The sequence below is a fragment of the Dermacentor albipictus genome, chromosome 6 (genome assembly GCF_038994185.2).
Source record: "Dermacentor albipictus isolate Rhodes 1998 colony chromosome 6, USDA_Dalb.pri_finalv2, whole genome shotgun sequence".
In the NCBI taxonomy this organism is placed as follows: Eukaryota; Metazoa; Arthropoda; class Arachnida; order Ixodida; family Ixodidae; genus Dermacentor; species Dermacentor albipictus.
The window spans coordinates 125748211-125762853 of NC_091826.1; the positions used below are offsets into that span (position 1 = coordinate 125748211).

At 44.3% G+C, this 14643-nt stretch overlaps 1 protein-coding gene across 3 annotated transcripts in view; it reads left to right on the plus strand.

Annotated features, from left to right (window-relative positions):
• Positions 1 to 14643, plus strand: part of LOC135899462 (uncharacterized) — a 96902-nt gene that overhangs the window by 70411 nt on the left and 11848 nt on the right. For all 3 annotated transcript variants that reach the window (XM_065428721.2, XM_065428722.2, XM_065428724.2), the window contains one exon: positions 11362 to 11521. In XM_065428721.2, the coding sequence (XP_065284793.1) occupies positions 11362 to 11521 (160 nt within the window). The remainder of the gene's footprint in view (positions 1 to 11361; positions 11522 to 14643) is intronic.

Genomic DNA, 14643 nt, shown 5'->3' on the forward strand with positions numbered 1-14643 from the left:
AACGAAAAATAAAAAAACAAGCAAAACGCAAGAACCAGGCGTTTCCAAGGGCAACGGAAAGGAAACCATCGCCGTGCAGAAAAGCGGGGACAAAAGTGGTTCCCGCAAGAGGACGCGCAAAGGGCGAGGAGGTCGCGTGGCGGCGGCAGAGTTCAAATAGGGGCGTTACCTTCAAATTATCGAGGGACTTTGGAGGTTGGAATGCGCAACAGTTTGACGATACACACAGAAGAGACACACACCACAGAGCGCTACTTGCAACTAACGTTTTATTCCCTTGTCAGTGGAATAAATACAGGAAGATTCCTGTATTCCTGTATACAGGAAAATTCCTGTATTTATTCCACTGACAAGTGAATAAAACGTTAGTTGCAAGTAGCGCTCTGTGGTGTGTGTCTCTTCTGTGTGTATCGTCAAACTGTTGCGCATTCCAACCTCCAATATGCTATACCAACACGCCCAGTCGTCAACCTTGGCAAGTTTCATCTCCACTTCAATGGGCCCTTTTAATTGTCTTTCTGTTCACCCTACCCTTCTCGTGACATTCATTGTATCTTCCTGTATTTATTCCACTGACAAGGGAATAAAACGTTAGTTGCAAGTAGCGCTCTGTGGTGTGTGTCTCTTCTGTGTGTATCGTCAAACTGTTGCGCATTCCAACCTCCAATATGCTATACCAACACTCCCAGTCGTCAACCTTGGCAAGGGACTTTATTGCCAAAATACCTGCAGCGCCATCTATACTCGTATAAGTGAATACACAAAGTTCTGTACGCCGACCACCACCTATTTGTGGGCACACAAACCACTGATGCGAAATGTTGTCAAAGAGCCGCCATGTGCCGACATATATCCGCCCAAATCCCAAACGATAGATTTTTATACAGTAATTAGTAGAGGGAACTATGGCGCAAGTGTATACAGGAGCTGCATGCGGCGTGATTCAGCCAACTTGCAATGACGGTTAGCGCATGCATTTCCATAAACCTCGTCCTGCAGGCTTCAAATGGGTTCTTGACTTTGCGAGCTCGTAATCTTAAACAATGTACTGCGTTATAAATAATAAAGAACACGAATAATATTGCCCGACGGAAGGATTCTAACACAGGGCGTTTAGTAGTAAAAGAGCCATATAGTGAAAACATTGCATCACGGACGCACGCATCGACAAGCGGCATAAAACACCCTGATGAATTTCTTGGGGTCAAGCGAGCGCATTGAAACGCTTGGCGCATTTTGATTTAGCCACCCAGTGCCCCGGCCACTTCGACAGGCTACATCGCTGTAATTAGTAGTGGTTATGTGTTATAAGAGGATCTTCTGTATTTATAGCAGTATAGATCGCTTGGAAATTCGGGACAATGAAGGCATATAAAGAGTAATAAATGAAACCACAAGCACGAAGACCAGAAAAATGCATGTAATGACCATGGTGGCTGATCTTTCGCAGCACCGAAGTTCCCTCTTGTAAGCATTCTAGGCAACTGTATGGCGCAAATCTTTGTTATAATTCTCGCGACATGCGACCGATGCACTTGCCATCGGGGAACCTGCGTGACATCACAGGTCAGAAAATAGCAGTTTCTCGCTAAGGTCATTGCTTCTTTATATTGAACATAAGATTGTATGACTATGCCGCGCCCTACGGTACTGCTCAGTAACGAGGAACGGAGAAGTCAGAATGCGGCGAGGAAACATGCAAGAAGCGCAGCCATTACGGGGGCGCAGCTAAAACGCTGGCCAGAGCTTGCACTTGCAAGGTACGCGCGGAAAGCGAAAATGAGAGAATTGCATCAGCAACAAAGCTTCTGTAGAGGACGTGTTGGCACCTAGGCGAACGCGTCAGCGGGTGAATTATACGAGAAAAAGCACCAACACATTTATTTTTGAAGCACAAGATTGGTGGGAAAAAATACTTTGCTGGGGAGATCTTTAAATGCCGCGTCGTATCCTTTCGCGTTGCTTATCTCTTAGAATACGGCAGTCTTGGTTTCAAGCGTTGAATATTAGCTTCATAGGTAATGATTCTAAACATTTATATGTCCGATATGACGATTCCCCAGTGGAGACGTTCTTTTCCCATTTATTTATTTATTTATTCATTTATTTATACTGTCCCGTCCCCACTTAGGCATCCCCACTTCGTCATTCAAGTGGCTTTGCACTTACCGCACTTATCAACGCAACTATGACCATTATGAACAGAAAAAGGCAACGCTAGCAAATATGCCGGTTGTCTGACGTAACATGAGTAAAACTTCAAAATTATGCGAATGCCACGTAACTTCATAGAACCAAGGCAATGTTGTTTTCGGTCACTTGGAGATGTTTTATTTCTTGCATTCCCTGTAATTACATAGTATAATTTAATTTTTCAACTTCTCAAATGTTATAATTACATGACAAGTGTCATGTGAAAATTGCAGAGCAACATGAAAAACTGCCCATACGTCTTTCTGTTGCTAAATACGTGCTACATACATTTGTTTTTCCAAACCTCACAGAAGCCCGTGAATGCTGTCAAAATTGTCGCGCGACTGACCGCTTGAGGCACATTGGGTATATTCGCTAGCTGCTTTCATGCTTATAAAAACAATTTTATGTAGCACGTATTGAGCAACATAAAGCTGTATGGGGAGCTTTTCATGTTGCTCTACAATTTTCTCATTGGCCCTTTTCATCTAAATATGATATTTGAAACGTTGATTAATTAATTAGTACTAATTATGCAATGAGGCTGAATGAAAAATATCTGAATTTTTACAAGCGACGGCAAACACTATTACCTTGGTTCTGTCTAGGTACGTGGCATTCACTTGTATTCGAAGTTTCGCTCAAGTTACGTGGGATACCCTACACTCTAAAAACTAAGAGAGTGCCGGGCACTCCCTTTGAGGGAGTAGCGGCTTGTCCCATATTTCACTCTCTTTTCGAGAGTAGATCGACCCTCTTTGAGAGAGAGTAGGTCAACTCCTGTTGACGGAGTTTTGTTACTCCGCCGCAAGGGATTGCTAGTACTCTTCTGCAGAGTGATAATACTCTTCCCACAGGGAGTGCTAGTACTCTTCCGCAGAGTGGTAATACTCTCACCGTAGGGGTAATGGCACTCCACCAGACCGAGTACTTCTACTCCCCCAAACAGAGTGCAACTACTCTTCCCAATACCCTCTTAGCGAAGACCTGGCCACGCATGCAGGCAGGAAATCAGATCAAATTAGGGTCGCTGATACAACGTTCTCTAGGCGGCTCCTCAGACTCAGTGGCCCAATTCCAAGCGGCCTTCAGAATAGGCGTGAGCAATGTTATGCAGGATTTTAAAGTCATTTTTCCTGGCTATTTGCTGCCTACCATGAGTCGTGACGGCTCGTAATCGGCCTATGCGTATGTGTCCCGAACGCCACTGCGGAGAAAAAAAAGCTAAATCACATTTAATCCGCAAATATTTTCGCATATTTCACAATCAGGAGACACATAATCTAATTAGAACACAATAGTCGACGGAATCACACACTTATGGAGAACCACATTGCTCTATACATCACGTGGATTCGAACCCACGTACACTCACATCTATACAATTCAAAGCACACATCCTAACCATTATACCACAAAGCCACCACGCTCAGTCGTGTTGTTTTAGAGCTTATATACATAACAAATGTATTTGAGGAATCGGCTGCGGTGGTTGGAGTTTCTCTGCAGTGTGCTGTGCTGTTGTGTACTGGAATACGTTTGCGTTTGCATCATTTCCATTCCTTGCTACGACTAACGGAGGAATACAACGTAGACGACGACGTGAGAACTATTCACGGCTTGTCGTCACCCCAGGAAAATAACAAATGTGCCGTTCAGCTCACGATCGAGTGCTTTTCCAGTCCATGCATTATATGTTCTCCGAAATTACGCGGATACAAAGTATCGTGCCAACCATCCACGTATGTGAATTTAAGTCGCGCGTATACTGGTGAGCATTTCTGTTTATTTTTTCCGCCAGTTCCATTCGTATGTGGTCAACTGCGATGCCAGTACCAGGCATTTCGACGTGCCTCACGCTGCCCTGTAGGCGTTCTTTTCAGGTGCATTAGTTTAGAGTTTGGTTCAGTCCGCTGTGAGCTGTTGTCCTGCATTAGCAGCGGATCGTTAGCGTTTTGAAGAGCACGCATTCCAGCATTTGGAGACTGCTTATGCCGATAGCCGCGTCACATGCATTGGCACGCATGTTTAAATGAGTAATGTGTCCACTTGTTACGCGTGCACTGCTCGTATCCTGTGGCAGTGCTCGTTCTAAAAGCTTCGAAGACCATCTACATTCATACGTGTGTTCAATATATATGCACAGGATAGACTTGCCGGCTAGTTGGTTGAGCATTTTAGAAGAAACAGCGCAACACAAGGACGACGCAAAAACATGGACAACACCACGAAGCGCTGGTGTGGTCGATGCTTTTTTTTCGTCCTGGTGTTAGCGCTGTTTCTTCTTCCACGATACACGCACACCACAGGTACGCGAAAGTTTAGGAGTATAGGGCGTTAACTTTGTTTTCCCCGTTTCCTCTCAGTGTCAATGGCACAATGCGTTGCCCGAAATAGCGCACGCTTACCCCCATATTCAGAAATGCATCATAACTTGAAGCCCATGCTTGACTTGATCTAAATGACGCAAGTCGTGAACGCACCAAAAGAAAGGCAGTGAGCGTCTGGGGGACGTTCGCACCAGGCGTCGTTTATATAAAGTCAAGCATGGGCTTTGTATTAATATACATTTCTGAATACGGGGGTTAGTCATCTACTTCTCACAGAAAATGTCGAAGAAACGCCCACCAAAACCAGGCACATTCGTAAACCTAACTAGGCAATACGAAGCTCCATAGAAAAAGAGTGGTATTAAAAGCTTTCAGTATTTTTCTTTACTCCAAAATGGTTGCGCTCTCGTGGTTTCAATGTACAGAGATGATGCAGCGTTAGCTAAAAAGCATGAATTTCCGAACTCCATGCCAAAATAAGCTTGTAAAATTATTTAGGGTTTGTAGCGATCCTTGAAAACCCTTTATTTCTAAAATGCCATTTTCAAGGCATTGAAAAGCCTGGAATTTTTAGAAGTACTGGAAAGTCCTTAAATTTGTACACTTGGCTAGACATAGCAGACATTGCCAAGTGTTTTTTTTTCCCTTCTGTGACATTCTTCGCATGTCACAGAGAATTGTCTGTGGAGGTAATAGAAGGAAAGCGACATCCTTAAAGTTCAAATTACAAAGGAGCTGCAGATACCAGTTTTAGGCACATGGAACCGGCGACAAATGTACTTGGAGGAGCAGAAGCAGGAAGCTCAACGGTTGAGGCATTCAAAGAAAAGCCGTGATGAGTAAATTGAGAGCTACAGACACAATAAAAGATCACCTTTCTCCGGTGCTGTGTTGTTCCGCGATCTTGAGCGCGCGCGCGCGCGGTGGAGAACTCTGAGTGAAAAAGTAGAGCGCTCGCTACGCGTTCCTTTGAACTGCGGCGGCCTGTTCTCTTAGAAGCAAAACGATGTGTTCTTTGCTCAGCGTGCATGAATGATACATTGCCATGTTCGGGGCCAGCCACCTACAGTTGAAGCAGAAGATCACGCTACGTTTTGTTCTCTATTGCCGCAAGAGTAGAACTACTCTCTCTCTCTGAAGGGGGAGAGTGAAAAGCACATTTCACTCTCTCCTTGGTGAGAGAGTGAACAATGCATTTCACTCTCCTCGACATTTTGCGAGAGTAAAACGACGCTTTGAAGAGTGAACCGGCCGCTTCACTCCTGCGATACCCTTCCTAGTTTTTAGAGTGTATTTGTATGCATTTATTATTACAAAAGATAACACTGAGCGCTAATGGTAATGAACCTTTTCAGGCACCTTATATATCATTGTTTCCGATTCCTCGTATCACTAACGGGACCTGTGTTTATGAATAGGGCATTCTTACTTTTGTTTACGCCACAATATAGTTGGAAAGAAACTATGACTGTTTTAGTAGGCACCGCCAAATTGCAAGCGATTTTTTTTATCTGCACATCAGGAAACTTTGAATAGCTGCCGCGTACCACGTACACGCAACGTCTCCAGTTGTTATTATTATTTCTGTTACCGTTCTCATAGGTTTTATAGGCATGAAAATCTAAGATTTTGTATTTCTTATAAACCCTTTAGATATATGTTGTTTTACTTGTTGGCTTTCATGCCCATATGATTATTGATGAATTGTATAATTATATCATTGTTTTATTTTGTTTGATAAGTAATTATAGAGAAATTAAGTGAGAAACGTGTTATTAGCATGCTTTGTTGACTAATAGGATTTACAATCTATGCATAATAAATGGAACTTCACTTGTACACATTGACTTATAAAACGTAGTAAAGGTATACGGGTATATGTATGCCCTGATTAAGGCGGCCGAATGTAGCCTTTATGGTACCGCCGTGTCATAAAGGGGGAGGGGGGGTGCAGGAGGAGTAGTAGCGCCAAGTTGCCGTCATGCTGTTTGATTTTCCTTCTGCTCAGGCGATAACATACATGGAACAAGAAACTGCCACTTCAAGTTTAAATTAGCCGACATCATGCACTTTTGAGTGCAATGAAAATCTAATGCGCTTTTGTCACAGGTAGTAAAATTGGCAGGACGCGGAGCACAACGCTCGACCTATGTCATTTTTAGTAATAAACATATTATCCTCTTGACTGTCCTAATCAGAGTTGGGCGACTGAAACGTTTCTATCATATATCAAATCATATGTCGAATAGTAGAATACAAATCCATATTTTTACAGCGGGAATAGTTATTTTCGTATATTTAGATGCCACGCCTTTACTGACTATATTCTAAAAAACACAGCTAACTATGGGGGACAAAAACCTGTTTTAGGCACACAATTATTAATTGTCATATAAAAATGCTACACGAATAGAGTATTCACAGCTTGACAGCCTGTGGCCCTATAACGTAAAACTATTTCATTAGGTTTTTATTCCAATCTCCTGACGTCACATTTGCGTAACCGCTGACGCAAGCATCGGGCGGTCGCCCGCCGGGTTCTCTGAACAGACCAATCAAACGCTCCTCGTTCATAGGAGGTCACTTTTGTTTGCTTGAAAAACGAATAACATTGCCTACACTGAGCGGCTTGTCTTATCGAATTGGCTGACAAGAGGCAAGGAGCACACTCACGTGGAGAGGGATTCGATAGGGCCGAGCCACTGCACTGAAAATCGATAACCGTATGATGAGGGTGGTGCCGGCGTCTGCGATTGGTCCGCTTTCCCTTACTTAGCTTGCGGTGGCTCGTCAACAATCACGGCGGCATGCAAAGGAAGCATAAGGATGACGCTAAAACGGATCCTCAGCAAAGGATAGTTGGCAGAACGAGGTCGTAAACGGACCGCAAGGTCTCGAAAATGTTACACGGCCACGTAGAAAGTTTTATTACACGCAAGTAAACCCAGGCTCTTCGACAGGTGCGAGTAGCCATTGCCAGAGCAATCGGCGGCAGCCATCTTTTATTCTTTTCGGAACGGGGCAGCTTGCGGCTATTCAGAAGAAAATTCAGTTTTGTTCGGCATATTAATGCACCTTTATCGCGTACACGTCACTTTGACGAGGTGAGCTTTTGCGGTTTTGTGACGTCGCGTGAGAGGCAGGTGAAGTGGGCGACGCCCGAAAACTTTTTACCAATGGCCGAGGGCTAACGGCGAAGAGGCGTCGAATCAGAAATATCTATTTTTTTTCGGTCAAATCATGCATAATCCATGTGTACACTTTATATCAGATGGGGAGCTATGGCGGTTTTCGTGGCGTCGAGTGACAGACAGGTGAAAGGGGGGTGGTATAAAAAGTTGTTGACCAATCGCGGAAGGCTGATTTCAAAATTGAAATAGAAAAATTTGTAATAGTTTTACGTTATAGCGCCCCTGGTTACAAAGCAGCTTTCAAAAAAAAAGCATGGCAGCTGTTTGACTACCCCAAAAACGCAAGTTAAATGGTAGCCGAAAAGTGGTATCAGTTGCCAATAAATAATAACAAAAGCTGCTGAAGTACTTTTAGGCCGTAGACACATGTAAAACAATCCATTTCAAGAATACATCACAGCTTGTAGCATAAAGTATAAGAACAATAAATGACAGATTACAAGCAAAAATAACTAATTTTCCTGCAGGCTTTCCCTCTATAATTGAAGACAAATGTTGAATTACGCATTTTGCTTGTAGCTTGCTTCGAAACCTTTGTGTATGCCTCACTTCAAATTTACGATACTTTGTTTAACAGACGTAGAACATAACCAGATATTGCATTGCCGCGGCTATTGCAAAACACATTCATAGTTCTTAAAGGGACCCTGAAACGCTTTTGACGATTTTCTACAAACGTACTGAGTCGTTAGAGTAGGTCCTTCTGATCATTAATTGACACGTCTAACTGCTCTGCGTAAAGCGTGTAATTTATTATAAGGTTTTAAAAATGCACATCGCTGCCGATCGCAGCGCACTGCTCGGCGAAATTTTAAGCCGTCCCTACCCTTATGACCGAAATAACCCATATGACGTCAGTGGGGCGAGCTATCCGATTGGCTGACCAGGGCGCGTGATCGATAATTTTTCTAACTTTATAATAAACAAATGATCTTCGTAATAGTTGGAATGTTAGTTAATTTCTTTTTATAAAAAGAAAGTAGCATAAAGAGAATGCAGAAGAACAATTTTTCAGTACACTTAAGCACTTCCGGCACACAGCAAGTGTCGTCTGCTTGTGTTACAACGTACTCCATTTTGACGAGAGCTCCGCGGTCAGAGTTGGTGTCAGTCTTTTCGCGAGCACTATGATTCGACTTTGTTGCCTTGTGGGCTGCAAACGTAGCGACTGGCAATATGTCAAGCTGCGACATCGTGTCCCTCTGCAAGGCAGCGTACGAGCGAACTGGCTGCTGCGCAGGATTTGCGCGTTTGTGGCCGTCACTTTACACCGGAAGATTACTAACGCAATAGCGTTTCGCGAGTCCCGTATTAGGGCAAACGTAAGCGCAAGGGGACAGGATCTGGCCGATTGACTGTGCCGTAACGGGATGAGCCGAAATGAGCAGAAGGGCAAATGTGAATGGTCTGCACTGTGCAGCCACCTGGTGGCATAGAGCTCAACCATACACAGTAGCAACAACGAAGCGTTTCCTTCTTTGCTGCTGGTGCGTACTTTTCGCAGGAGTGTAATCATCTACACGTTGTTTTTATAAATGTTTAAAATGTTTTACACTTCGTTAGAGCAATATTAGCGCTTTGTTTGACTGGTTAAGCGCTGCGCCAACAAGTGTCTGGACCATGCAGACCGATCAGGCCGCTCACGTACGTCGACGCCAAAGTTCCGTCATCAGCTTGAGTTTATGCCTCCAGTCATTTGCCGAAATGACTAGCTTGCCAGACACGTTCCAGACACGTTCGGCGCTACGACAGAATGCTCGCAACGCACGCTGCTTCGATAGCTCTCGCTTGGGGTCGACAGCCAAGCGGCTAGCGGAGAGGTTTCGCGCGGGCGGGGGCGGGTTCCAAAACCACCGGAAGTGCACGATGCGACGTCGCATCGTGACGCAGGACCAGTGAAGGCGGAGCTTAGCCCCGCTCGCTCGGCGGACGAGTTGAGGAGGAAAAGCATGGCTGGGGAGGAGGGTAACTTATAATCGCTTGTAGCTCCATTAATACGTAACGCTTCACTTAAATTGTGGTGCGAATGTTCGACTTAAGCTGTACCCTACGCGTCTACAAAATTTGTCCGAACCGTTTCAGGGGCCCTTTAATATTAGAAAGTACCCAATAGTTCCTTATCGACTACAGAGATTTAGTGTGCAGTATTTATCCGTACCTGAAATTTCGCATATTTATTTACTCTTACAAATCTGTGCTGCCTGTATTCCTGTGGATTTTTCTTGTTAATAATATATATTCTTCCTCCGAAATGAGGTAATTGCCTATGTAAGTTTTTATGGTCGTCAAGTTGTATTTGTGCCAAATTATCTTGCTTAGATCCCCATTTTGCGAAGTAGTATCCTGATTATAATGCGGTGGTATGTTAATTAAGTTCCTGGTTTGCTTTACCGCTTGCCGTGCTAAGAATTATAGGCGATAATGACCTTTATTAGCAGGAATGTCGGTACTTCACGTTGTCATACCCCATAAAATGTACGATACATATCCGATAAACTGAAATAGAATAAGCCCACACCAGTCAGTAAGCTTGGAAACTCCTAGCTCAGTTAAAAACATTTCAAAAATAAGAAACATATACAGTAACGACAGCCTGCTATCTGGCTGCTTATTTTCGTGAGGGCTCTCCACCTTCTGATAGTTATCTTGCTGCGCAGGCAACTCTGAAGACATATTTAGTTAAAACATTGAAAGCTCTTGATGTTCTTATTGGAAGCGACAAATGTGTAAGCGCGCCATTATTGGCACTCATTCAGTCGCACAAAGAATGGGTACCTGTAAAGAAAGGTTGTTACAGTCTGTGTTTTCGCCTTTCTGAGTACGATTTTGATGCCGCATTGCATGGGCTTTTTAAATGTTTGATCATCAGTTGAAATCTATAGTATTTGAGCAATATTGCTGCCTCATCTGTCCTCTTACAGTTATGCTCTTTGCTTTATTTGATAAGATATAATGTTCCTTGCTTAAATTTAAAGCGAAAGTTACTAACGCACGACTGTAAATATTTATTCGCGCCAACGTTCGACAACACGGTTGCCTTTAAAGCAAAGCTTATTCCGTGAATCCTCGCGGATTTTCCTGGCCGCGGCTCCTGGTCGCTGCTGGTGCCTTGCCAGATATCTCAGCCATAAAAGAACATTTATTACATGCCCAAATGTGATGAACAGCCTCGCTCCTTCAGCAAGGCAGTCAGAAGATTTAGGCGACAGTCGAATCGATATCGTGCCAACGACAGCTAGCTCTTTGAGATGAGCACGTGCGGTGGCATCCGAGATGATGTGAAAAAGAATTAATTCATTACAATAACATAGAAAGTAACGCAGGATTCCACACTCTTCATGTATTTAAACTACAAACGTGCTTTGGAGCTGCCGCAATTTTTCTTGGCGTAGTGTAGTTCTACTGTATTTGTGTGAATAGTTAAGCCGCACATGGGTCAGATAAATGTGTTTACAGAAATGCTCGGTAAATAATAATAAAACCCGAACGGTGTTAAGAATAGTATTGTAACGTTAAGAAATAGCCCACTCTAACATTACTATGCCACTCGATGGCATCACACACTACCAATTAATTCCGCACATTTGACCAAACGGCCCAAAGAAATGTGCATGACCTTTCGCTGTGTGTTCCTTCGCAATCACAAGACGGAAGGACCACGTCCTGCAGCGGATTCGGCTGTGGATCCGCCTTCAGCAACCCAGATGTCGAAGCTGACCTCGGGACCGTCGGTTGAGGACCCCGACGCCAGCGAAAGCCGGAAGAAGGGCATCGTGAGCAGCCCGATCCGCAAGCCAGTGGTCCGCTGTGAGCGCAATACATTTCATTCCTCTTTATGGATTCTTTACATTAAACAAATAAATAAATAATACACAATGATTCATTTGAGCGTATCAAGCTAGCCTATACTAAAAAGGACGCTTTAGAGAAGGGTAGCGCAATAGGGAGGGTTCCTGGACGTGCATTGAAATATTTGTGTACACAGACCTTTCTACATCCCTCTGCCACATTAGAGCACCATGAGCTGCTGGCAGTCTAGCGAGACACCACGTGTCCAGAAGTAGTAGGCCACTGGCATCGACCTATGTACGGCGGTAGTAGGACAGCACTCAAAAGAAGTCAACCAATGGGCACTGAACGTAACTATGTACCTGCACCCTACCCGAAATCTCATTCCTCACACATCAGACAGAAGTTTCAGCAGCATGAGATGTTTGCTCTAATAGGCGAAATGGGCGAATCGTGCATTCCCAGATTCAATAATTAGGACAGTGTGGTCATCAGTGCGTTTGCCTCTGACCGATATGTGCTCATACTAAGCAGAGTGGCCGCAAGGCCGACAACAAAGTTCGGCGAAGCCTTATTGTTAGCTGCACACTGTTTGTTATTGCAGTGTTTGCGAAGATCCTCATCCAGACATCTGCTCGTTTGAGGTATAATAACACGCACCGACTGAAAGCCGAATTCTGTAAACGATGTCTCGTATGCATTCCACGTATCGCAATCAACCCTTGTTCTTGTTACACCTCTCAGTGACCTGTTTCTTGCCATAGCTCTGTACCCAAACGCTAAATTAGTAAGGGGACGTTTTATATTCTTAGTCAGCGAATTATTCATAACACTATAGATTTTTGAAACGGTTACACATTGTTTTGTTATCGGCAACATATTTCCGCTGTTACATGTTGAAGTATCAATTCTAACAAATACATCTGCAAAGTACGTCATTTGATTTCGAAATATTCATATTCGAAAATAATACCTCCGCACATGCATATTATATGTATAAATATATATATTGTAGACAGCCATTGTAGACAGAAATTGTAGACTGTCTACTGAAGCTGTGATCTGTGTATCCGGCTTCGCGTTCGCCACTACTCTTCCACCTGTAAATTGTGGTATATGCGTTTCTGCATTGACCTTCCAGATCAGAACATTTGTTGGGAGTGCTTTCACACATCGAAATACAGTTCAAGCTCGATTTAACGAAGTGATGACCACGCTCGAATTGATTCGTGAAATCAAGAAGTTAGCAAAACCGAGAAAATAATTTTTAGGTCCTTCTAGATTTAAAATTGTAACTTTGCGGCACGCAAAGGCTACCGCGCCATTGTATTTGCAGCTAATCCAGCCATCTGTCGCATAAACCATGAAATAACAAAAGCAACTACCGCTGCCCCTACGGAGGCGGTGTTGAGTCGGCTGCTCCGTGCATGGGCGTGGCCTGCAGCCTCGTCAAAATAAAGCTAGGAATGTGACCATGGCGCCTAGATATTTTAACGCGATAGCTTTAGAGCGCATGCTCGAACAAGAACCCGTCTGTGTCAAAATGTAAAAATTACGGGTCACCGATTTTTTACTCATTTATTTCAGGAAAAACTTTCTTAAATCGAGTTCGGCCCAGTTTCTCTCGTTAATTCGAGTTGATAGCATTGACCCCTATGAGTACTTGCTGCGGAATGTCAATTTCTTCGTTAGATTGGGAACTTCGTAAAATCGGGTTTCGTTAGATCGAGTTTTAACTGTAGTTCTCTTCGACCGACTTCCCATCTGGTTATTGGTAGATTTCGGTTGACAAATTAGACCAATAGAAGATCGCTTTCGTTACGCCGGATGACTTTTACCATTTTGATGGTTATTGCTTTCGAACTATGTAATGCCCCAGCAAGTTTCGAAAGAGTGATGGAGTCTCTCCTCTGGGGCTATGAATGATCCACTTGCCTGAGTTATCTGGGCAATGCCATAGTATATTCTCCTGCCTTTCACAGCCAGCTGAATCGCTTGTCTGCTGTTCTCGGTGCCATTAGGGATGCTGGCCCTCAACTTAACTTTCTAAGTGCCATTTGGACACCGCGAAGTCAAAGTTCTTGGTCACCTTTCAGTGCTGGTGGTTTACATCCTGATCCTCGTTAGATTCACGCTGTCGAGAACTTTCCTGTACCCACCCCAGGGAAACAACTATGCAGCCTTATGGGCTTATACTCCTATATTATTGGTTTCTTTAAAATATTGCGGGTATGGCCCGGCCACTGAAGGACCTTCTCAAGAAGGACAATGCGTTCCTTTGGGGCAGTTCACAAGCTCATGCCTTCTACACCTTCATCCGCGTATTGATAACATCATTAATGCTAGGCCACTTCGATCCATATGCACAAGCACAAGCTCGTACAGATGCCAGTGTCCATGACATTGCTGCCGTCATCGCCAACAGCAAAACGAAGACGATCATGTCATTGCCTACACCAGCCGCCTCTTGTCACCTTCAGAGCGCAATTTGTCTAACACCGAACGCGAATGCCTCACTCTGTTGTGGCCAGTGGCTAAATTTTGCACTTGTTTGACCGGGCATCTTCTATCATCACGGACCGCCATGTCTTCACTGGCTGTCGTCACTGAAGACCCGACTGGCCGCCTTGCTCGCTAGGCGCTCAGGCCCCAGAAGTATGCTTTCGTTGCGATGTACAAGTTCAGCCGCTTAGATCATGGCGCCGACTGCTTGTCTCGTCACCCTGCCGATCCTCCTGAGAACGATGAACAGGTTGCTGGCAATTCCTTTCTGGCATTTCTGAATTTTGCGACATCATTAACTGAGCGCCAAAAGGACGATTCTATATGGTCTATCATCGAGAGTTTGACTTCTGGCCAATCAGATCGCTCAATGAGAATGTACGTGCTTCACGATGGCATTCAATATCGACGCAACATAAACTCTGATAAACCAGATTTACTACTCATTGTCCCTCGTCGCCTCCGGTCTACTGTTCTGGCCGAGATTGACAAAGCACCCACTGCCGGACACCTCGGCACCTCCCGCCCCTGCAAAATTGTGCGACGTTGCATCTTCTGGCCAGGCCTACACCGCTTTGTGTGACGCTACATTCCCTCTTGTGACCTCTACCAGCGGCGAAAGAACCATGTGGGAAACC